The 23,958-nt window shown below is 38.2% G+C and overlaps 1 protein-coding gene across 2 annotated transcripts in view; it reads left to right on the top strand.

Annotated features, from left to right (window-relative positions):
• Positions 1-4,639: 4,639 nt before the first annotated feature.
• LOC126298761 (cullin-2) overlaps positions 4,640-23,958 on the top strand; it is a 168,831-nt gene continuing 149,512 nt past the window's right edge. Inside the window, exons 1-3 of one of the 2 annotated variants that reach the window (XM_049990209.1) lie at positions 4,640-4,812; positions 12,976-13,117; positions 20,874-21,074. In XM_049990209.1, the coding sequence (XP_049846166.1) occupies positions 12,999-13,117; positions 20,874-21,074 (320 nt within the window). In that variant the 5' untranslated portion in view covers positions 4,640-4,812; positions 12,976-12,998. The remainder of the gene's footprint in view (positions 4,813-12,975; positions 13,118-20,873; positions 21,075-23,958) is intronic. The other variant, XM_049990212.1, reaches the window with a different exon arrangement.

The raw sequence follows: 23,958 nt of genomic DNA on the forward strand, positions 1-23,958 counted from the left end.
CATTGGACCAGGTAATAACACAGTTAGACGACTTGAAAGTCGCAGGAAAAAGACTGGATGATGTCCAGAAGATGGTAGAGAGACAAGAGGAGGAAATGAAGTACTCCAGGTACTTCACACATTACTCCATAACTACGTATGTAGCCATATCAATAGTTATTCTAATCATAATAACATGCTGTTGTAAAAACTGTAAATGTTGTAAAGACTGTTTTAAAAGTATATGGAAATATTTTGAAGACAGTGATTGTTGTGGAAAAGTATGTATAAGAAATACCATAGTGAACCAATACCCAGAGACTAGTTCAGCTAGAAGACACAGTAATAAAGAAACTGAAGAGATAGTAATTTATGAAAGATGTGGAAAAGACCAAGGTGATACGGTCGCTTTCAGAAACAGACGTTAAATAACTGTATTTGAAATGTGTAATTGAAAAATAACTGTATTTGAAATGTGTAATTGAAATGTAACTGTATTTGAAATGTGTAATTGAAATGTAACTGTATTTGAAATGTAATTCTAATTGAAATGTGAATGTATGTATCAATGAAAGTGTCTTTTGATTTTAATGCAAATGCTTTGACATAACTGAATGTTAGGCATGTATAATGTAATTGTATTATTGTGTGTTTAATGAATTTGACATTACTAAATGAAAATGAAAAATATAACATATCAGATGCTAATGTAATAAACAAATCTGTAAAGCATGTAATGAAAAAAAAAAGAGTCACAATTGACGCTACTCTGAGGAGTAACGCCAATTTCCCTGGCGGGGGAGGTGTTGTAACCGCAGAGAAGCCAAGTCTAAATGCAGTTGTTCTCAGACGATACACCAGAAATCATACGGGGAGATAGAGTTAACAGGGGACGCCAGGCGTGTCAGAGGGGTCACAAAAGATAACGACGCAGCCAAATAGCCGAGGCGGCGGTCCAAGCGGCCAGGCAGCTGCGCGTGATAAGCAAGGAAGCAGACTCAGCTATTAAGATAAACAGGGCGCTCTGGGCAGGTCCCTTAATAAACAATAACTTGCAGTATCAACACTCTTGGCTAGAGGGAGAAGTCTGGGAGCGGAGAGAGAAAGAAAGAGGGCCCTAGGTGGGGACCGCACTACGTCATGAGGAGCCAATGAAGGGCTCAGGACGCAGTGCGTGACCATATAGGGAGAGGCCCCTCTACCCCTCCACCCAGCTTCTGAAGAAAAGTACTGAAGTTAATACTAAAACAATCCCTAATAAGGAAAAGTTGCACTCGACGCTACGTCATGCCAAGCGCTGGCGGGGTCGAAGGGGAAGAGCTAACAAAACTCGGAGGCACGCCGCTCCGGGGATCTCTCTCTCTCGGGTTTAGGCAGCGACGGTAGTCAGCGTGAGTAGCAGCCGACTTGGGCTGAGGGCGGGTTGCAGGCAGACAGTTGGAGATAGTCGCCGATGAGCGTTTAGGCAGCGACCGCGGGACTCTGACGTAGGGTGCTAGTGTGGGCAGCAAAGTGCTGGAAAGTTCTATCAGGCAGCCAGAACGGTGGAAGTCAGTCACCGTCTCTGTAATGGGCTTGGCTATTCTGTAGGTACAATCACTACACAGTTAGGGTGATCTGTATTCTTTATGAATAAATTAGAACTTTTATAACGTCCATACGAGTTTACTTCTACCAACATCCTAGCCTTGTACCTTCACACCAGGGAATTTAACATCTTAGCCAGATCAAAAGTCTCCCTCTCAATTAGGTCAACCGGCTAATTCCCGTTTACGAACCGTGTCGCTCAATCCCTCGCAAAACCCACGCTTGGGACGCGACAATGTGTTGAATATTTATGTTCACTGTTTACGTTCTACCTTAATGTCTAATGTTACATCCTACGTTTATATTTAGTGTTTAAAAGATTCATAATCTTTTATCTCTATATACCATTACTAAATTTAATTTCATCATTATTCCAACGTTTACTACTCATTTCTTTAAATTTATCAATTTTTAAATCACCTTCAGTGAAATCATGATTACTTAAATTTGTGTAATCTTGTTTAAAAGTATTTTAAAAATTAAAGTTACGTGTAGGTAATTGATTTGTTATAGTTGAATATGTTTCAGTTAAATAAAAACAATCTAATTCCTTTATGGCTGCATCTAGTAAAATATTGTGTAAGTACATTGTGATTTTCAAGAATGATAATTTCAAATACTACAACTGAATTATTTTGACACTTGTTTAATTGCATAATTCTGTTATTATTTTCCTTTGGTAAATATAAACTGAAAAATTTCGAAAAATTTATCCATTCAAAGAATTTAACATATACAGTAAAGAAATTTCTTTAAAATTGAATTGCTGTTGAACATGATATTTAATTATTTATGTATAAAATTATAATTTCCGAAATTAATTGCATTGGATTTAATAAACATTTATTTCAATTTCCCTGTGGAATTGTTTGTTAATGATACTGAACAATTTCATAAAGATGATAATGATGTGTATATATTTTTATATTAATTATATTTATATTATTATATTGACTTACGATATATTTATTAATATTTACAATATATACATTTTATTTTCTTATTTTTATTATATTAATTTAATATTATCTAATATTATTTAATTTCATTCGAACCAGATGTTGATCTTGTAGGGCCAAGAATTGATGAAGAAAACATTCCTGTAAATTTTCCAAATATCTGTACTATTAAAATTTAGTAATTTCTTTAACTTATGAAAATAGTAATTTGATCAACTTCAATGGTTCAACTGTTACAGTTATTTTGAAAATTGCTTTGTGAAATTTTTCTTAGTTTTCCTTTAGCAGAATCGAGGATTATCAGTTTCACTCTTTCTCTTTTTTAATGAAAAATCTAAGAATAATTTAAATATTCCATAAAAAGAAACAGAAATTAATAATAACATTGTTGATGGATGGATTCATCCAAATCGCGAGAGATTATATATGTCACTTCATGTTATTCTTGCAGATGGAACAGATTTTTCATCATTGGTGGTATGTCAAATTTGAGAGTAATTGATAATTATTTAGTAAAATTGTTCGATGTTATTACAATTAAAAAAGAAAAGAATATTTTGCCTATACTATAGTATATTTTCCTTCATCAGTTGTTATTCGCCTGTCGGATTTTGTAAAGGGTTATGATGAGATCTTCTGGGTTGCAGACTGAACAATAATTTTCACTTGGAGTTCACGTTCTGAACATTCTGTTCTTAGATGAACTACTAATAATGAGAATAGTTCACTTCCAAAATAAACATGAAAGACAGTGTTGAAAATTTAGAAAGTCAGCTTAACAGTTATAGTGATTGTTATGCAGAAATGCTCACCAAATTAACGGAAACGGAAATATATCTTTCAATAACTAAAAATAGTCAACAGATTTTGCTACTTTTAGATGAGAAATATAAAATTACTCTTCCACATCGTTATACAAAAATCTTTTCAGAAGACAAAGGTAAATTAGAGATAATCGTTATTTTAAGTCTTATATATTGTGCTGAAAATCAAAATCATGCTCGTTGTATTCATGTTATTAAATTTAACTAAATGTTCAAAGTTTTGTGTTTTTAAAAATAATTAAATGAATAAATTTATTTTGTTCAAAAATTGTTCAAATGGCTCTAAGCACTATTAGATCTAACCTCTGAGGTCATCAATCCCATAGACTTGGAACTATTTAAACCTAACTGTCCTAAGGGGATCATACACATCCATACCTGAGGCAGGATTCCAACCTGAGACTGTAGCAACAGAGTGGTTTTCGACTGAAACGCCTAGAACCGCTCGGTCATATTGGGCTGCTTTTAGATTGTTAAAAATGTAATTTCACTGAATATTTTTTGTTTAAATGAAAATTCCGTTTGTAGGTATAGATAAAATTTTAAAATAGTGATATAGTCAATTAGATTTTTAATGAATTAGACTTTTCAGTTTTTAGTTAATTGAAAATTTCGCTCGTGGATATAGATAATTTCTTAACCAGGGGATACCGTAAAACTAAAATATCGAGATATAATCTTTGTCCCGGAACTGTAATAGATATACTACTCTCCATGAGTAAGTGTGACAGGACACTTGTGTTTCGAAATACAGGCAGCAAGGAGCAGTGGAGGAAGGAAAGTGGCATAACGAAGTACAACCAATTTGTTGTGACATGACATAAGTTGCGTCACTCAAGTTGCGCCACTTAAACTAAGAGTTCACACATGGAACTGCAGTATACTGTGACGAAACTTCTCTTCCGTGTGAGAACCTAGCTTACATTCACCCCTAGGTTGGCAGCCGAAAGATATTAATCGGCGGTGGGGGCAGAAAAATGTCGTCACAAAGTTAAAGTTGTTGTTGTTAAAAATGGAAACACAGGAATTTGGATGTCTTCACATGCAACTTCGGTGACGCCATAGTAGTGGATTCCAAGTGGCGTTACATTTATTGCATGTGGTAACACAGCTAAACGAGCTTACTGACCGATCTGAAGTTCTCCTCATAGCGAGCTGAAGTTCCACGGAAAGTGAAGCTTACACTTTCGCAACGTCTTTTTCCATGCAATGAGCATAATGCTATTACTTCTGCCAATAACGGTTGCAAGTATACGAAAGTTGTTGTAACAGAACTCTTTGGCTGTTTGTTTGCCGTTAAATCGCGGGGGTGTCTGGTGTGTGTTTGTGTTGTATGTATGGGAATCTTTGGAGTATCCAAGCTTCGGCAGTGAAAGGAAAGATAAAAGTTGTTGCAGGTGTCGTCAGTCAGATGCGTTTGTGTACTATGTTTTGGTGAGTGTTGTGTTGCGTAAATTTTTGGGGTAGGTATTTTGTTTGTGTTTTAAGCTATAGTTCAGAAATAAAACGAAATGTTATATGGTTTATTTTTGTAATTTAGTTATTTCTAGATTCTGAGCTATATGTATCGGTGTTTGAATTATTTAAATTTGATGGGTGTTTGTTGAACTATTGTTCGTGTAATTGCTGTGTGCACACTGTTTGGTTCATGGTATGTTGCAATAAATTTCCGAAAAATATCGTGTTTTATTAGCAAGTACAATTTAATGCAGCTGTCATTTTTAGGTTCAGAGTAACCGAATCGAGAGGTGTGACAGTGTATAGTATTAGTAGTGTCGAACATTACAGTGGTCATTGTGCAAGATGACTGCAAATGTCTGATAGTTGGGCTACTGACATACATATATTTATTTATAGTCACGCGTACAGTGTTCATCGCTGTTTATTAGTATCGAATGAACGAAATATTCCGGGATGTCCGTAGATTGTTGTTAGTTTTGGAATCCGATGAAATCTTATACGAAAAAGCTTTCATTCCTTCTCCCCATTTTGTATATGGAAAGTATAGAAGTTGATGTGCATTGCGAAGAATAATTCTGTGTAGCCAGTTGCCAGTGGAACTGAAAGCTCGTGGTCATATAAAATGATAGTTCAGTAACAAACCAAATGTCTTGTATTGAGTTGTTTAACTGCGTCTTTGCATTAGGGGTTAAAGCGTTTGCTAATGACAGATGCCAGTACACAGATTTAAAAAAAATAATAATAAAAAATTAATGTACTTTTAGTTTCCATGTCGTGTTCGGTTCGATTATATTAGCACTTTAATTACCGTGTACTATGAGAAATGCATAGATTCCGTGGAACACTTTCTATCTTTGAGTTAAATTGAATTTTACCGTCACTTAAAGTATGAATACGCCAAAAGCATTTTTCGTTTTGACCATTTGCGAAGAACATAAACTTTCCATAACCCTTTCCTTTAACCAAACTCCCCAGTTTGTTTATTATTGAAGATTTTACACCTTCAGGCATTTTATTCTTCCACGTTTTCATTGTTGAATGGGAGAAACTGTAGGAACTGTTTGCCTGTACTAGTGTAGTTTGTCATATTTAGTATTACTCTCAAATTGTTTTGCATAGCGTAAAACCATTGACACTGAATGCCATTTTGAGGAGAATAGGCCCACTTTACTTTTATTTGAGATGAATAAAATGTTCAGATTACTAGCCAGCAGTGCCGTCACAGTGTTCCTGTGTTTCATAGATCACTTCAGGTGTCGCTGGAATGGAATGTTTTGATATGGTAATTGTTTATTTATTTTTCTAATCTGCATGAGATTGTGGCAGACAGTGCAGTAGTAAGGTACTGGACTCAGATTCTGGAGAATAGTGGTTCAAATCCCCAATCAGCCATCCAGATTTAGGTTTTCTGTAATTTTTGTAAATTACTGGGATGTTTCCTTTGAAAGGGCACAGCTGATTCCCTTCCCAAATAACGTGTGCTCAGTCTGGAACATCTTCAGAAACAAATAGTACCATTTCACCACTTTTGTGTTGTGGTGTCAAATCATTTCCTTCCAAATCTTTGTAACTGTCCTAATTGGTGATTAAGTAGTGAGCCACAAGGTTGAGGCATCAAACAGGTATCTGTTGCACCTCTTGCACACCACCTTTAATATGGTAAACATTTAATGCATTGCAGTTTAGTCCTGAGAAATAACTGTTGCTCTTGATGTTGGCTGAGTGACCTAGTTACCAATCCAGAGGAACCAGAGCATATGACCACAATCCATTTCTTAAAATTTTATCCGTAACATGATTGTTATTAATGGGCAGACATGACTACACTACTAACACAGGCTAAGGAAAACCTACTGTGCTATATGATGTGCATTCATGACATTTGTATGATTCGCCAATCCTGATGGGCTAGATTTTATCAGAGTGCATTTTAAACTTCAGCAATAATGTGACAGTTAAACAGATATTATAACACTTTCAATTTAAGTAAAGGAATCCCTATTGTAGTAGTTCATTTCTTGCAATTGTTTAGTTTTTGGAGAAAAAACCTCATTGGTGGGGTGTTTTGAGGGGGGAACATAGAAAAATGAGAGGTTTAGGCCTGGCTGATATGATTAGTGGTGACACAGCATAAGCTTGGATTTTCAATGAAACCACTCTCATATTTGCCCAGAGTTGTTTAGGAAACCAGAGAATACCTAAATCTGGATGTAGGGTGGAGATTTGTTAGTGCATTGGCCACTGTGTCACTTCACTTTGTAATCCTGTGATTGGGCAGTGCTTTCGGTTGTGTGTTTTCTTCAAGCAACTGTACTGATGTTAGTTTCAGGACCTATGTTCAAAAGCTGCCTTGTATAACATGTGGCACATTTGGTCTTTACGTGTTGTTGTCGTCGTAATAAGTTTCATGTCTTCTACTGGGCATTTCCTGTTATAAATTCACATGATGCAGCTGATGATATTCTGCTTGAAAATACTCAATATGCTTAATTTGGAAAACTGAAATTTGCAATAGTCAATTCTTTTGCTTTGTGTGATGATTTCCTTTGCGATCTCCTCAAGAAACAGCACATTAATGGAGTCTGCTAAGTGAGTCCAGAGCAGTAGTCTATAGGTGATGTGACTGTGGAACAAAGCTATTGTTGCATAATATGCTTTTCAGTGTTCACAGGAGAGACTCTGAGAATTTCCCAAACACATTTATAGTGTATTGTTGCAAAATTAGTTCGCAATCACTGATAAAACCAAGATGTGTAATAGCTTTTAGCTCACTCACAACTATGATGGTATATAAATTATCAGTGTCATCCTGCTTGGTTTGATTTTGTGTATTTATTTGTTTAAGTGGAGCTACTTGACATTTCAAAACTGTATTACATGAACAGCAAATGTTTCACTTGGAAAATGAGGTTGTGATATCTCCAAACTGTAGAATGTGAGTACTAAAGCCTAAATCATCAACAAAAAAATCAGGAGTGGTGAAGGGCAAAGTGTAACTTCACAGGGCACCATTTGTTTATGTGAGAATGTTCCTGATACCAATTAAATCAACTCCCTGTTACAAAGATAGAATTGAAGACTTGCTAAAGCAATTTTGTCACAACTATTAGTTTTCAATTTACAAAACTGGACCTTTTTAAGTGTGCAATCACACTTTAAGTTTGCTCTGTATTGGTGGCACGGACACACTTTTATCTGAGAACATGGCTCATCCATTAGTCAAGTACGGAACTGCTTTTTCCCAAGGTGTTTCCTTCTTCGAATCCTTAATATCTATAAACAAGTTACTGCCTCCGAAAGAAGTGAGTAGTAAACTACTTGTACTTTGTGTGACAGGAAGGAGCTCCTTTAAAGGCACTTGTTAATAAAAACACCCAGGGTTTGAAAAAGAGCTGATACCCTGAATGAATTATCACTCTGCAGTGGAACCTGCATTGATTTGAAACTTTCTGTAGACCTGTAATGTCTGTCATGTTTGCTCTTTCATTGACATTTTATGGTAATATTTTGAGTTTGCAACATAATGATACAAGGTGCATCAGAAAAGCTTGATGAATGGTCTCGGAAACTAAAAGAAACAATAGTTACAAACAAAATTTCTTTATTGACCCTTAAGGAGATCACCATTAGCTATGACACACTTCTGTCATTAGTTGTAAAGCTGTTGGAAACTGTCAGCAAAAGCTTCTTGTGGAATTGCTTGAAGAACTGTGGAACTGTATTGTTGGATATCATCATCATTACAGAAGATGAGATTTGGTACTGCAAGTATGATCCAGAGGCCAAGCAACAGTCAATGGCATGGTCTTCATTGTCTTCCCTGCCTCCCTTGGGTAGAAATTCATGATGGATAAAGACCCTGTTGTCAAAAATTCAATCAACATCATCTTAACCTTGGATTTCGTCAGCTGACTTTTTTTTTTTTTTTTTTTTTTGTTGTTGAGAGAATGGGCCAACAACAGACACCATACCATGTACTCTTGAATGGTCTCTAAATCATATTGGTAGCACCAGGCCTCATCTCCCGTAATGATGCAAATATCCATCAATGTGTGACTACGGTGTATCGTGTGATTCCATGAGAAATGTTTGCTGAGAGTTTGCAACAGTTTTACCACCAATGCCAGAGGCATGTTGTAGCTAATGGCAATTACTTGGAAGGCCACTAGTGGTATTTTATTTTTAGCTCTTGTTTCCTTTATTTTTGAGACCATTCACAGAACTTTTCAGACACACCTTGTACAAGGATGCCATACAGGCCCTGTTTTTCAGGGTAGAATCCTGTAATATCTTGAAGTATGTCTGACAGATGGCAGTCATAACATTAATGAATGTATTGCATTGTGTCATTTCAAGGTTACCCTTGTCCATCCTTCTTTCCAATCATTTCCCAGACTCCCTAGCTAGTGCAGTTTCTTTAAATTTCCCATCCCCAGAACTAGCTATATTAGCAAACATCTACTTTGTACACCAATAAATTCTTTTTGTACCTGCCACTGTCATTATTGTTGTTGTTCTCATTACTACCCCCTACTACTACTACTACTACTACTATTACTACTATTACTATTACTATCAGTATTAGTGGCAAGAGCAGCAGCAGCAGTAGTACAAGTACTGTCAATGTTATTATTTACTCAAAGTGTCACTATAGACACTCAGATCATTTTAATAGTATTTGTCATATTAAAATTGGCATTTCTTAGGTAAATATGATGTAACAAAGGTATTGTATGTGTGAAAACATGGTCCGATGTAAGAGAGGGCGTGATGGCCCTAATCAGATCAGGTTAACCACTCCATTACAGAACCAGTCTTGGACATGATGATGAAATCTGTTGAAAGCTGAAAGACAGTTGTCTGTTCAATCTTGCTGAACAGTTGTACCAGAAAATATTTTATTTAGGGCTAGTACTTTGTCTTACTCTAGGCATTTTTGCACTAAAATTCATGTACAAGGTCTATAGGTGAGTTTCAGCACACTGTGTGGCTATTGAATGAGGCCACTTTGGGAATACCCAACAATGAAAATGAGGTTTCTCTGAAAAGGTAATTGATAGCTTGGAACCCCATGTCAAGTGACCTGTGACTGTTTTGGTTACCCTATATCAACCAGATTGGTTGCTTCCTGCTATCATTAGCTCCATCCCCAGTCTATGGTGGACTCCACTAACCTTAATGAACTTAAGCTGATATGTTGCTCCACTCACAATTCCCCTGTTAATTTCTGTCAGTTCTCCTCCTCCTTTTGAGAATGGTTACTGGGTTCAGCCACTAATTCTGGCTCAAGAATCCCTGTATTATGTGGCATCGTTTTGTCACTTTGTGTTCTGTAGCTTCATTCAAAGACTTTTTGCCAAACATTTCAGCACCTCAATTACAGTATTGCATCATCTAGTTGAGGTAGAATGAACATAGAGTAATTATGGGCAAAGTTTAAACTGATTGTAAGTCGCACTCTTGAGGAGTACATGCCAAGTAAAGGACAGAAAATACCCACTGTGGCTTAATAACAAAATTCAGAAAATGCCAAGGAAACACAGGTTGTTGCACTCTGAGGGTTTTTTTTCCTTTGTAAAAAAGAACACACAACTTTCTGAAGCCAGAAGTTAGTAGATATTCGTGTGTCCATAAAAAGATCAATGAGCAAAACATACACCGACCACCGTCATACCTTAGTGCAAGATCCTGCCGAAAAAATTCTGGTCCTGTGTAAAATTGGTTAATGGATCAAAGGCTTATATCCAGCCACTTGTTTAACAGTCTAGTGTGGCAATAGAAGACAGCAAAATTAAAAATGAAGTTTTACATTAAAAAAAAAAAATCATCGGATGCAGGAGGCTCATACAGAAACACCATTGTTTGATCATTGCATAGACTCTATTAAGGAGGACATAGAAATGGGCATCTCTGTCATTGAGAAGCACCTGAAAGATTAAAAAACAAATGAGTTACAAAGTCTGGGTGGGATCCCATTTTGGTTTTATGGAGAATACTCTGTGATATTGGCCTTTTTCTTGGGCATCAGCTCCTTACTTGGTTTGCATTTATCACAAATCTTCCATCCATCACAAAGTTCCAAGGAATTGGGAAAAAAAGGCAGGTGTCTCCTGTGTATAAGAACTGTGCAAGCGCAGACCCAAAAAATTGCAGACCAGTATCCTTAATGTAGGTTTGTTGCAAAACTCTTGGAGCTTATTCTAAGTTTGATTATAATCAATTTCCTTGAGACAAGAAAACTTCTGTCCACAAATCAACATGGATTTGGGAAGCATGGCTCACGCAAAATGCAGCTTGCACTTTTCTTGCACAATGTCGTGCAAAACGTGGATAAAGGGCAACAGGAATATTCCATCTTTCTGGATTTTTGTAATATGTTTGACAAAGTGCCACATTGGGAATGTATGAGCATATGAAATAGATTTCCAGATATGTGGGTGGCTCAAAGACTTGTTAAGTAATAATAGAATCCAGTATATCATCCTGGATGGCAAGTGTTCATCAGAGACCAGGGTATCATCACGAGTGCTCCAGGGAATTGTGATATGTTGGTTGGTTTGGGGGAAGGGACCTAGCAGTGAGGTCATATTGGATTTGGGAGGGATGGGTAATAAAGCTGGCCATTACTTTTCAAAGGAACCATCCTGGCATTTGCCTGAAGCGATTTAGGGAAATCACGGAACACCTACATCAGGATGGCTGGATGCGGGTTTGAACTTTTGTCCTCCCAAATGTGAGTCCAGTTTGCTAACCACTGCACCACCCCGCTCAGTGGAATTATGATAGGGCCACTGTTGTTCTCTGTATACACAAACGATATGATGCATAGTGTATGCAGCAATCTGAGACTGTTTCTTGATAACACTGTAGCATACGGGATTCAGTGTGATGGATAGCAGCCTTCTGTTTGCGTATATAAATGTAAGTTAATGCACATGAGTAGGAAAAACACTGCTGTAATGTTTGAATATGCCATTGGTGGTATGCTGTATGACACAGTTAAGCCCATGAAATGTCTAAGTGCAATATAAACCAGTATGAAATGGAACATGCAACATGTGAGGTCAGGAGTAGGGAAGGCGATCATCAGCTTTGGTTTATTGGGGAATACTGGGAAAGTGTAGCTCATCTTTGAAGGAGACCACATATAGAACACCAGGGCAGCTCATTCACAAGTGTTACTTGAGAATTTGGGATCCAAACCAGGTTGGATTAAAGTAAGACATCAGATCAGAGGTGCACTGCTAGATTTGTTACCAGTAGGACTGATCAACATGTGAGAATTGCGGAGATACTTCATGAACTCAAGTAGGAATCCCTGAAGGGAAGACGGTGTTCTTTATGTGAAACACTGTTGTGAAAACTGGGAGAACCAGCATTTGTGACTGACTGCAAAATGATTCTACTGCCATCAACATCTGTTTTATGTTAGGACCACGAAGACAATACAAGAGAAATTAGGGCTCGAATGGAGTCATATAGACAGTCCCCCCCCCCCTTTGCTCCATATGCTGTTGGGACAGTCCCCCCTCCCTCCCTTAGCCTGTTCTGCATGGACTCCCCCTCTGCTCTTGACCTGTTCTGAATGACCTTCCCCCTCTGCTCTTGGCTCACTCTGGATTGCCACCAACTCTGCTCTTGGCAGTATTGAACTGCCCTCGGCCCCGACCATCCTGGATGACTACTGCCCCCGGCCCAGGGCTGTTCTGGATGGCTACCACCCCAGGCCGTCCTGGATAGCTGCCACCCTGAGCGACTACCAACCCCTGTCCCAGGCTGTACTGGACGGATACCACCCCCGGCTCTGGGCCATTCTGGCCTCATTCTGCTGTTGCCCAGTTTTGTATGTTGCCCACCTCTGCTCCTGGCCCATTTCGAATGGCCTCTCCCTCTGCTCTTGGCTGTTTTTAAATGACCTTTCATTCTGCTCAGTGCCTAGGAAGAGCTGCTTTCTCCTCCATTGGCTACTCTGAAACAACTGCCCCTCTGCTTGTGGCTTGTTTTGGATGACATTCTTCCCCGTCACCCCTTCCTTCCCCCACCCCACACCCTCATGGCTGAATCCCTTTCTTATGTTGTTAGTGACTCCATTGAATTTCATTAGCTGTAATTGTGGTAAATGTGAGCAAGCTGTATTTCACAAACATGTAATGTTTTGCTTCCAGATTGTGTACAAGACACAAGAGACATGTCTTTGAAACCAAAGAATGTTGATTTCAATGAAACATGGAGTGCTTTAAGAGAAACTGTAAAAGGAGTACTAACACTTAGTTCTGTACCTCGGTCTGTTTGGAATGATCGCTTCAGGTAACAATAGAATATCTAGTATTATTTCAGTTTATTGAAAATTTTATTCACACTCATTCTTCACTATGCATGTTTGACACTTAAGTAACAGCCATTTTTCAGTGAGTTACTTTATATGCAATGAGATCTTTCATTTCATCCTTATAATTGGCTTTAGGATTACACTTATGTTTGTGAAATTACCACTTATTATGTAAGTTTATACATTGCTTTAATACAGTTAAACTAGTTTATCAGTTTGTGAAAATATGGAATTGAAATTTCATTAACCTTTAACATATAAAATTTATCCTTGGCTAGTTGTTTTTTGATGTTTAACACATAAGTTTAGATTGATGTTATCAAACATTGTAATGTTTGTTTTAAAACTAGACCAAAAGGAAGGAAAAATATTGCATTATTTGCTGCAGGTCAACTCAAAAGTGATGACAGGACGAATAGGTTGCAAAAGGTCATATGTAGGATTCTAGTTGATAACTATGAAGGGCTACTTAATGATAGCAAACTACAACAAATTCCAGGAATACAGATGTATTGGCAAATTATACAAAACATGAATGTGGTTTGCATCCAATGTGCTAGGGAAGACAACAAAAAGGTTGTAATAACCTCAAACAGCACATCAATGTCCCATCTGCTAAAAGAACAAAACTGTGTTATCAGCAGAGCAAAGACTATTCAACATGTAAACTTACTTGAATGATAGATTCTAAGAACTAGTTCTGGTAGAAGGTATTCAGATACTGTTGAACCGAATCAAATAAATAAAAATGGCTACAGATATAAAACAACAGGAACACTGTCAGACAGGCACAATAAACAATCAGCTGCTAAGAAAATAGCAATTATACCAGAGTCGGGTGACCAGCTCGAATTCTAAGTCACCTATTGAATGTCCAGAAACAACAAGCCATTGTTAAGGAAATTGAGGGATGAAACCAGATCCAGAATTTTCCATGCAAAAATAAAAACCACTAGTTATAAGGGGTTATACATGCATGTGGAACATGAACAAAAAAACATTAATTTGAATCCTGTTTGTTGGCTTAAGGGTAAAAACAACAAAAACAAACTATGAGAAGAAGCAACAAATGTTGTCCCCAAACTATGTACCTCTCATATTAGCATAGCAGGATCCACGCACTCTAGGTGCAATATACCTACTGATAAAACTAACAAATAAAATACAAGCTGAACCACATGGCATACAAGTAAGAAGCAAAGAAATAATTATGTGAGTGAAATGTGCAGTGTATGACAGCACACAATCTATAGATAAGTTTCGCATCACATATTTATGAATCTTGTGAGAAAGCTATCAAACTTGCATGACTAGTGGCCACATGTTGGTTAGGAGGAAGCCAGTTGAGGGCCTGCAACCAACCTGCCTGCTAGATACGTTTTACCCACACCTGTAGTTGTGGTATGGAGTGGGATTTAATATGACAGCAGGAGCACTCTCATGGTTATCCCACACACGGTGACTGCAAATTTGTACATCAATTTGGTGATTAGACCTGTTTTGCTGCCATTCACCAACAGCATTCCAGGGGGTGTTCTCCAACAGAATAACACTCACCCACATATCACTGTTGTAACTCAACATGCTCTACAGTGTGTTGACATTTTGCTTTGACCTGCTAGATCACCAGATCTGTCTCCAATTGAGCATGTATGGGACATCGTCGAACGACAACTACACCATCACCCACAAAACATCATTAACCATTCCTGTGTCTACCAACCAAGTGCAACAGGCATGGAACTCTGTCCCACAAACTGATATCTGTCAGTTATATAATGCAATGCATCCACAATTGTTTGCCTGCATTCAACATTATGGTCATTACACCATTTGCTTATCTTGTGCTTACATTAACCTGTGATCTTACCATGTTACTCACTCAAACATGTTGCCTAGATAAATATACACTACTGGCCATTAAAATTGCTTCACCAAGAAGAAATGCAGATGCTAAATGGGTATTCGTTGGACAAATATATTTTACTAAAACTGACATGTGATTACATCTTCACGTAATAAATCCTGAGAAATCAGTACCCAGAACAACCACCTCTGGCCATAATAATGGCCTTGATACACCTTGGCATTGAGTCAAACAGAGCTTGGATGGCATGTACAGGTACAGCTGCCCATGAAGCTTCAACACGATACCACAGTTCATCAAGAGTAGTGGCTGGCGTATTGTGACAAGCCAGTTGCTCGGCCACCGTTGGCCAGATGTTTTCAGTTGGTGAGAGATCTGGAGTATGTGCTATAGCCAAGGCAGAAGTCGAACCTTTTTCTGTATCCAGAAAGGCCCGTACAGGACCTGCAACATGCGGTTGTGCATTATCCTGCTGAAATTTAAGGTTTCGCAGGGATTGAATGAAGGGTAGAGCCACGGGTGGTAACACATCTGAAATGTAATGTCCACTGTTCAAAGTGCCGTCAATGCGAACAAGAGGTGGCCGAGACGTGTAACCAATGGCGCCCCATACCATCACGCCGGGTGATACGCCAGTATGGTGATGATTAACACACGCTTTCAATGTGCGTTCACCGCGATGTCACCAAACACGGATGTGACCATCATTATGCTGTAAACAGAACCTGGACTCATCCGAAAAAATGATGTTTTGCCAGTCGTGCACCCAGGTTCGTCGTTGAGTACACCACAGCAGGCACTCCTGTCAGTGATGCAGCGTCAAGGGTAACCACAGCCATGGTCTCTGAACTGATAGTCCATGCTGCTGCAAACGTCGTCAAACTGTTCGTGCAGTTGGTTGTTGTCTAGCAAACATCCCCATCTGTTGACTCAGGGATCGAGACGTGGCTGCACGGTCCGTTACAGCCATGCGGATAAGATGCCCGCCATCTCGACTGCTAGTGATACGAGGCTGTTGGGATCCAGCACGGCGTTCCATATTACCCTCCTGAACCCACCGATTCCATATTCTGCTAACAGTCATTGGATCTCGACCAACACGAGCAACAATGTTGTGATACAATAAACCGCAATCGCGATAGGGTACAATCTGACCTTTATCAAAGTTGAAAACGTGATGGTACACATATCTCCTCCTTACACGAGGCATCACAACAATGTTTAACCAGGCAACGCCGGTCAACTGCTGTTTGTGTATGAGAAATCGGTTGGAAACTTTCCTCATGTCAGCACATTGTAGGTGTCGCCACCTGCGCCAGCCTTGTGTGAATGCTCTGGAAAGCTATCATTTGCATATCACAGCATCTTCTTCCTGTTGGTTGAATTTTGCATCTGTAGCACGTCATCTTCGTGGTGTAGCAATTCTAATGGCCAGTAGTGTAGTACTGAAATTTCATTACTCTACATTATTTTTTAGTGTTGTGATTTATTTTCCATCATTGTACATCCATATGTTGAAATTGAAAAGAGGACAGCAACACTGGGAGCTAAGGCACAAATAGGTTTTTCACTCTGGTCATTAATGCCAAATCAGTGAATGCTATGGTGTAGCATGGTTCAGCCTCCAAAGTGCATTACAAACTGGCCTTGTACATAATTAATAAACCATTGAATCCACCACGTATCACAACTGAGTGGGTGCTTAAAAAATTTGATCTTAATCTTGATGATAACATTGCCTTTCTAATGTAAAATGTTAAGTTGGTGAGACACTAATGAGTAATAATAACTGCACTGTGTAATGAGGATCATGGGACAGAACATAGTGTTGTAATGAAGTGTAGGTACAATCAGCAGAAAATAAAATGGGAACTGTTGCAGTCTAAGATACTGACAGTAGATGTAGCATTTGATGTGTACAAATAAGTGCAAGAAGTAGTACATTCAGTTTAAATGGTAATTGCCAATCAATCCCAATAGCAGCTACGAACAGAATAAGCTGAGATAACCTGGAGTGGACCCCTACAGAATCTTAGAGAATGAGGCAAGCCAGAATGTGGTGTCAATAGGCAATTGGAGCACAGCAGGACATCAGAATCCTAGGACAGTATGGAAGGGTTAAATGTTATAAAGAGTTCTGAAAAAGTGAGACTTGGGCACGGGAAAGAATATGTTAAAGATCAGTTCCAACTAGAGATTTGGGGAAATGCCCCTCACAATTGTAAGAAACAGAATAAAATCACAGACTGTCTTTCACATTTTTAAGAAAGGACATGGGACATTAACAACTGATCGGGAATCTTTAATCAAAGTGTTAATGAAGGCTGATTTTGAGAATATGGAGCAGTAGCACCATCTATGTACAGAAATGAAAGCTGCCTAGAAAAATGACAGAGCGGTAATCCCATTTGCCAAATAAGTAGTACATGTCACAGTAATTAAACAGAAAAACATTGGTAGCAGAGCTGATTTTGTTAGGTGTTGGTTAACTTGGCTTATTTCTTTGTAGCCTTTGAGCACTGAGTGCTCGTTACCATACCCCACTAAGGGCAAAGTTGTAAGTACTAATCTCAGTGGCTTCTGTGATGACAGAATTCAAGTAGGTAGGTGCATGCAGTAAGATTTCCTTTTTATCAAGTATAATTGTATGTTTGTTTATGACATTGTGTTTGGCAACAACAGATTTATCAAAATCGCAATACTTAATGTGGTGTTGTTGCTCTGTACAGCATTCTGAAATCATTCATATTTACTGACCAACAAAGCTGCTTCTACATTTGTAAGGAATCTTATGTTTCAGGAATATTGAGACCAAGACAGTCTAACTGGGTGCAGCATCTTTCTAATTTTCTTCGGTGGTGAGAAAAGGAGTGAAAACTTTGTATGCTCAGGGGCTGCTCATTTTATTTGTTATAGCTGCAAAGAAAGGGATGAGTGCTATAGGCTAATCATCTTTTGATGATGATCTACATGTTTTCATTTTTCAGAGACTGCTGGCTTCATCTATCATTCACTCTCTCCCTTCTTCCCAAACATCTTTCTCGAATATCTAATCTTGGAATCCATGTGGTCCTTGTAAGAAACAATTTTTGCTCTATATATCAATGCATTTTATACTGCTAGCTTTTGGTCTGGGTGATGGAAGCTTTGCACGCTTAAGGTATAGGTCAGTATGTCTTGGCTTATAGTAAGCAGTGTGACCAAGTCACCTATCTGATTTTCTTGCAACCAAAAAATCTAAAAATGTTAATTCTCCTTCTCTCTGCAACTCAGTGTAAAACTTCATAAGAAGTGTGCATACTATTCAATTCTTAATGATCAGGTGTGAAACTTTGATCCCGTGTGGGCAGATCAACAACACAATGAAAGAACAGTGGAAGAAAAGGTGCAGAATTTAACATGTGTTCTTTTAAATTCTTGGTAAGGAAAATAGCCACTTTCAGTGATAGCAGAGGAAGTCGTTGAAAGTTTGAGATCACATACAAATCTGATTTAACAAGAAATCTGTGAAATGAAAAGGTTGATTACTAAAAAGTATTTCCATGAGAGATAATGAGTGAATGAGACTAACACTCTGTGTCATTCACAGTGGTTTCCAGAATGTGGATGTAGATGTGGGTTTACCAGAATTTGGCTTGAGGCTGAATGTGAGAATTGACAAAACACAAACTTTTGCAAGATTAAGTCTGTTAGTGGATAAGTTATGGATTTTGGGAGGAAATTTCTGGGGACATGGCAGATGGAAGAAGTTAGCAAAGTAGTATCTGGGTACAGTGAGGAGCTAGTGGGGTAGATTGCTGGGGGATTTGGGGGGGGAGGGGGTGTTCTCTGAAAATAACTTGAGTATTGTTAGATAGTACTATTTTTACAGGCTCTGTACCCACAATCACTTTGTTTTGTACAGATGGGAAAGTATATACTGTATCCTTACATACAGCTTCTTCTTCATTGAGGAGAAGATGGGTTCCTACTAGACAGCCTGCTCATATATCTTCTGAAAGTGTTCTTCCTAACCACTAAAGATTGTAAACACCTTGTGAGGTCCCAGGTCATACTGATATCTTCATGATCAGGACCCAGGTCTATTGTGTTCTGATCCTTTTTCAGTGCCTCCTTCATGACTATTGATCATCACATTTCCAGTGGCTACAAGAGAGGAAAGTTAAGGTTGAAAAACCTGTCTACTGAGAGTTTCTTAAAGGTGAATCTCTGGCTTTTATTGTGGAAGTATGGCAAAAGGAACACAGTGTGCTGTTTTAAACAAATCATTCTGTCATTAACCTTAACATTTTATGGAAATGATGAAAACTGAAATCTGGATGGTCAGATGGAAATCTGAACTGTTGTCATTTTGAATATGAGTTAAGTGTCATACTACCGCACAACCTCGCTCAGTCCAATGGCTCCTTAAAAACCTTTGTCTATATAGTGGCAACCAATCACCAGTATTATTTACACTTTGATACCTGGCATCCTTTCCACACTGAAAATTCTCTTTCACAGTCCATTTACAGATCTGAGCATTTCTTGCAAGTATGCTCAAGGTTTTTCCAGGGTCTTCGTGGACAGATGCTACACCTCTTATCAAAGCTACAACCAGATCTCCCATGCAATATTCACGAGTACACCTAGTACTCCCAGAAACCCCTATGAAACAGCTAGAAAGAAGGCCCCTCTAACTAACTTATATCACCCAAGATTGAGAACAACTTAACTACATTCTTTCTCTGGGCTTCGGAGCTTCCTATCATTGTGCCTGGAAATGGGAAACAGCCTTTCATACAATCCTCCCCATCTCTCCAAAAGTGGTTTTCTACCATCACCCAATTTACAAAATATCCTGGTCCAGTCTTATCCTCTGAATACTCCCAACGCTTTGTCACATATCACATGCGATGTGGCCATGTGAAAGACCCAAATGCAAAGATGTATCTTGTGCATCCACATGGCACATCCTATTCCAGTCCTGTCACAGATGTACCCTACCTCCTCTGAGGCAGAACACCTGGGAACGCAGTTATATTGTACACCATTTCTACTGTAATTTCTCCTTTTATTTGCAGTATCACCACCAACCAGTTGTCCATTCGAATGAGTGACTTCCACTAAACTGTGACTGAAAGGCAGCCACCGGCACAGGATGTCACTGAGCACATGATCTCCCAATTTCAATGGTTACTTCATAACCAGTGTAATTTAGCTCATGCCTCCCTTCCATCACCGCACCGCCTTCTCACCCCTCACCTCCTACACTCATCCCTCAATACCAGATGATTATTGTTCCTCCAATCCCACAATTTCCGTGGTCTCAGTTTCTGCCAGTCCCTGTCTTGTTCATCTTTGCCCCCATTTCCATCCTCCTGCCTCCGTACCAAACTAATATTACCAGCATGATTTTCTGATAAACAATCTTTTCATGTACTTCGGAGAAATATATTTAATATTTCTAGTCTCAGAATTATGAACTCGGCTGTTTAATATTAGAAATGGTTTGTCTAAACCTTTATTTTCCCAGAGCCGCATACCACATTTTAAGCATATGCATACTTGAAGCACACAATGCAATTGTAATATTGGAACAATTTCTAAGTATTCCTCAACATTATCCAAATTTACTCAATGATTTTCAGTAGGTTCACCGATGTTGCATATTTTAGATGATTATGTAATCACTGCCATAGAAACTTTCCGTGATATTTTTGATTAGTATTAAAACCCACTAGTTATGTGTGTTGACTGTGATTTGTTTGCTGGAGCCATGTTTTCTTTAAATATTTTCATATTTTTCACACTCATGTAGATATTTTATGTTGAGATTGTTTGTACTCATCTGCTTACAAGAATAATATATTTTCTGTTTGTTGCAGTGATGTGTATTCACTCTGTGTTGCCCATCCTGAACCACTTGCTGATCGTTTGTACCTGGAAACAAAAGCTTTTTTAGATGCCCATGTCAGATCTCTATTGGAACAAGTGCGAGCAAATGGTGAAAACAATCTTCTCAGAGCATACTATCAAGCTTGGAGCCAGTATAGTCTTGGCTGTCTTTATCTGCATAAATTGTATTTGTAAGTTAAATGTATTACATGTATCAGCTTGGGTAGCATGCATGTTTAACTGTTTTTGAAATAGTTCATTATTAATGAGAGCATCAACAGTATTTCATTTACATCATTTAATTTTCTAATATGGCAGGTATTTGACTTGTACTGTAGAATTGCTTTATTAATTTTGCAGAGCTGGAGAATACTTAACATGTGACAACAGCGTACATTACCAGTAAATATTCCCATTAGAATAGCGACCAGGTGGTGTGATAATGAGACTATAGTAGTAACAATATTGTTAAGACACAATGGGAAATATACCAGTTGACAGGAGCTGATTGTGATACACAAGCACAGTCAGTTGCCTCCCTTTTTGTGAGCTAATGAGGAATATTGACATTTGTTTTCTTGTCATGTTCGATATGCAACAGCTAAATATATACTAAGTAAAATGGTAGCTAATGTAGCACTGCTAGTAAAAAATGGGTTATTGATGATCAGTCAGAAGTTAAGTAAAATTGCTATAGGAAGAAATTAGATGTCAAGTTTTAAGTGACTTTTCAATGTCATGTTATAGCCACTGAACTGACAGAGAAGCTCATGGTTTTTTTTTTTTGTTTTATCTAAAATTGTTCTGTGCACTGAAATCTGTATCCAATTGTTTGCTGACCTTACCTGTAGAGAAATAGTAACAGAAGTCAAAAATGTGTGTTTAAGAAATTCTGCTAGGATAGCGTATTTAGTTACAGCTCTTCATTTTTGTGACCTTGCAAACATAGTTAGGACTGTTTATTGATAGCTTTCATCACTGGTGGGGCAGTGGGTTACGTATGATACGTGTACTTGTTGAAACCTGTACAAGGGTAGTGAAATATTTTAGAGCGAGAATACTGTTTGCAAAATATCGTTCTTTGCCTTGGCCATGTGATTTCCAACACTGCTTAGCAGTTTTGCTTATGAAGTTTATTTTGTATCTGCCTCTGGAGTTGTTATTATTATGTTGCTTGCTTCTAAGGTTGTCCATTCAACCAAATGCATGCCTCAGTCTGAGAGATAGTAACACAGTGTCATTCACATATTGTTATAATATTGGTCATTGGGCAAAGCCAGTTATGGAAATATCACTTGTGTAGCCAGCCTGTGCTTTCAAATTCTATTGAGATAGTTCTATATTCAAAATTTTGTGTAAATGTTACAAATTCAATCACATCTATGGCTGATGTTAACATGCTCAAGCTGGAATTAACCAATTAGAATCTTTGTGGGAGAAGAAATTTTCATAATTAGTTATTATACAGCTTAAGGAGGATGTGTATCCACGCACAGCTGTTGATCACTAGACTGTGTGTTAATGTCTTGAGTTAAATTCTGGATTTCTTCGTATTGTTTCATGATGTGATGATGTGACATTAATACTGATTTACCTGTCTGATGGGAATATTAAACTTGATGGCTTCATCGGCACTATTTGAGAGGAGAAGAATGTGTCAACTCTGGTTTCACTATTTCTATTTCATTCCATACTCATCCAAGACAATGCAGTCACTGTACAGAAGTTTCAGTCTCACACTCAGCTGTAGAAATTGGGAAAACTAAATGAGCTGATAATGTGTGTAGGTGATGTAGCCACAGCTGAAACTCCTCCAGAAACAACAACTAACAAGATTCTGTGTCATCATTTTTTGTGATATTGGATGCTTATAATGATCAAGTGAAGTAGATAATGTTTAGAGATTCAAAGTGTACCATTGAAAAAACACTTATCACAGCATGATCAAGATGATGAGCTGTAGTCGAAGGTCTGAATGCTCAGTTTAACTTTGAAGCTCTAATCATGTTCAAAAAGGTATTGAGCCCCACAAAAGTAATCTGTATGACAACAATGCGTGTAACATCACAGGTGGACAAGAAGACCTGTGGCTCACCAATTTCCATGAACGGAAGCAACTCCTCCCTAAAAGTATGTGCATAGGCACAGCCAGGAATATCAGATCGGTGCCATCTGTGGAGATACAGGTCACAGCACCATTACTGAATACTCACAAGAGGAATCTACTTTCTAATAGTTCTCTTGTTTGACCAAAAAACAACAGTAAAGTCTTGTCCACTCTGCACCAATTTCTGGGTGCATTCGAGTGGTGAGTGAAGACAAGGCAAACCAGACAATCCAGTATGAAACACCACATCAACACTGGTGATCATCCCCCATCCAATCAGCACTCATACAGCGTGGCTCCATCTGGATGAGGGGTAATTCAGAAGGGAGTGGAGATGATGCTGCATAATACCTTCAGTCAGTCATCAACATTCCTTAACCCTTTATTGTGGCCCTTGTGAAGAAGACAGATGGTATTTCTGCTTTGATTACTGGCATTTGAACAAAACAACCAAGTGAAATGTGTACTTATAGTCACAAATTGATGACATTTTTTACTATCTGATGGGAGCAAAGTATTTCTTTATGGTTTTGCAGAATGGCTGCTGGGAGATCAAGATTGACAAGGCTACTTTCATAACACTTAATTGCCCCTTTTTGGTTCAAAGTTATGCCACCAGATCCAGAAGGAATCCTAGTTTGGTCTTTGGCACTGGTCTGATACTTAGCTTCCATGTATTCCAAATATCTTGTCCAGTTCTCCTGCACAGTGGAAAGCCCCCAAGTGACTAGAAAAAAGTGCAGCTGACTTCCATTATACAAGGGAAAAGAATGAGCCCACAAAATTGCAAATCAATACACACAATTCAGTTTTGCTGCAGATTTCTTGAGGATACACTAATTTCAAATATAATAAAATTCCTTGAGAGAGAGGATATTTTTATCCTCAAACAATATGTATTTAGAAAGCATCTCATTTGTGAAATCGTCTGCCCTTTTCTTGCACTGTATCATGTTAACCATGGATGA

Source organism: Schistocerca gregaria, chromosome X (genome assembly GCF_023897955.1).
Source record: "Schistocerca gregaria isolate iqSchGreg1 chromosome X, iqSchGreg1.2, whole genome shotgun sequence".
NCBI lineage: Eukaryota > Metazoa > Arthropoda > Insecta > Orthoptera > Acrididae > Schistocerca > Schistocerca gregaria.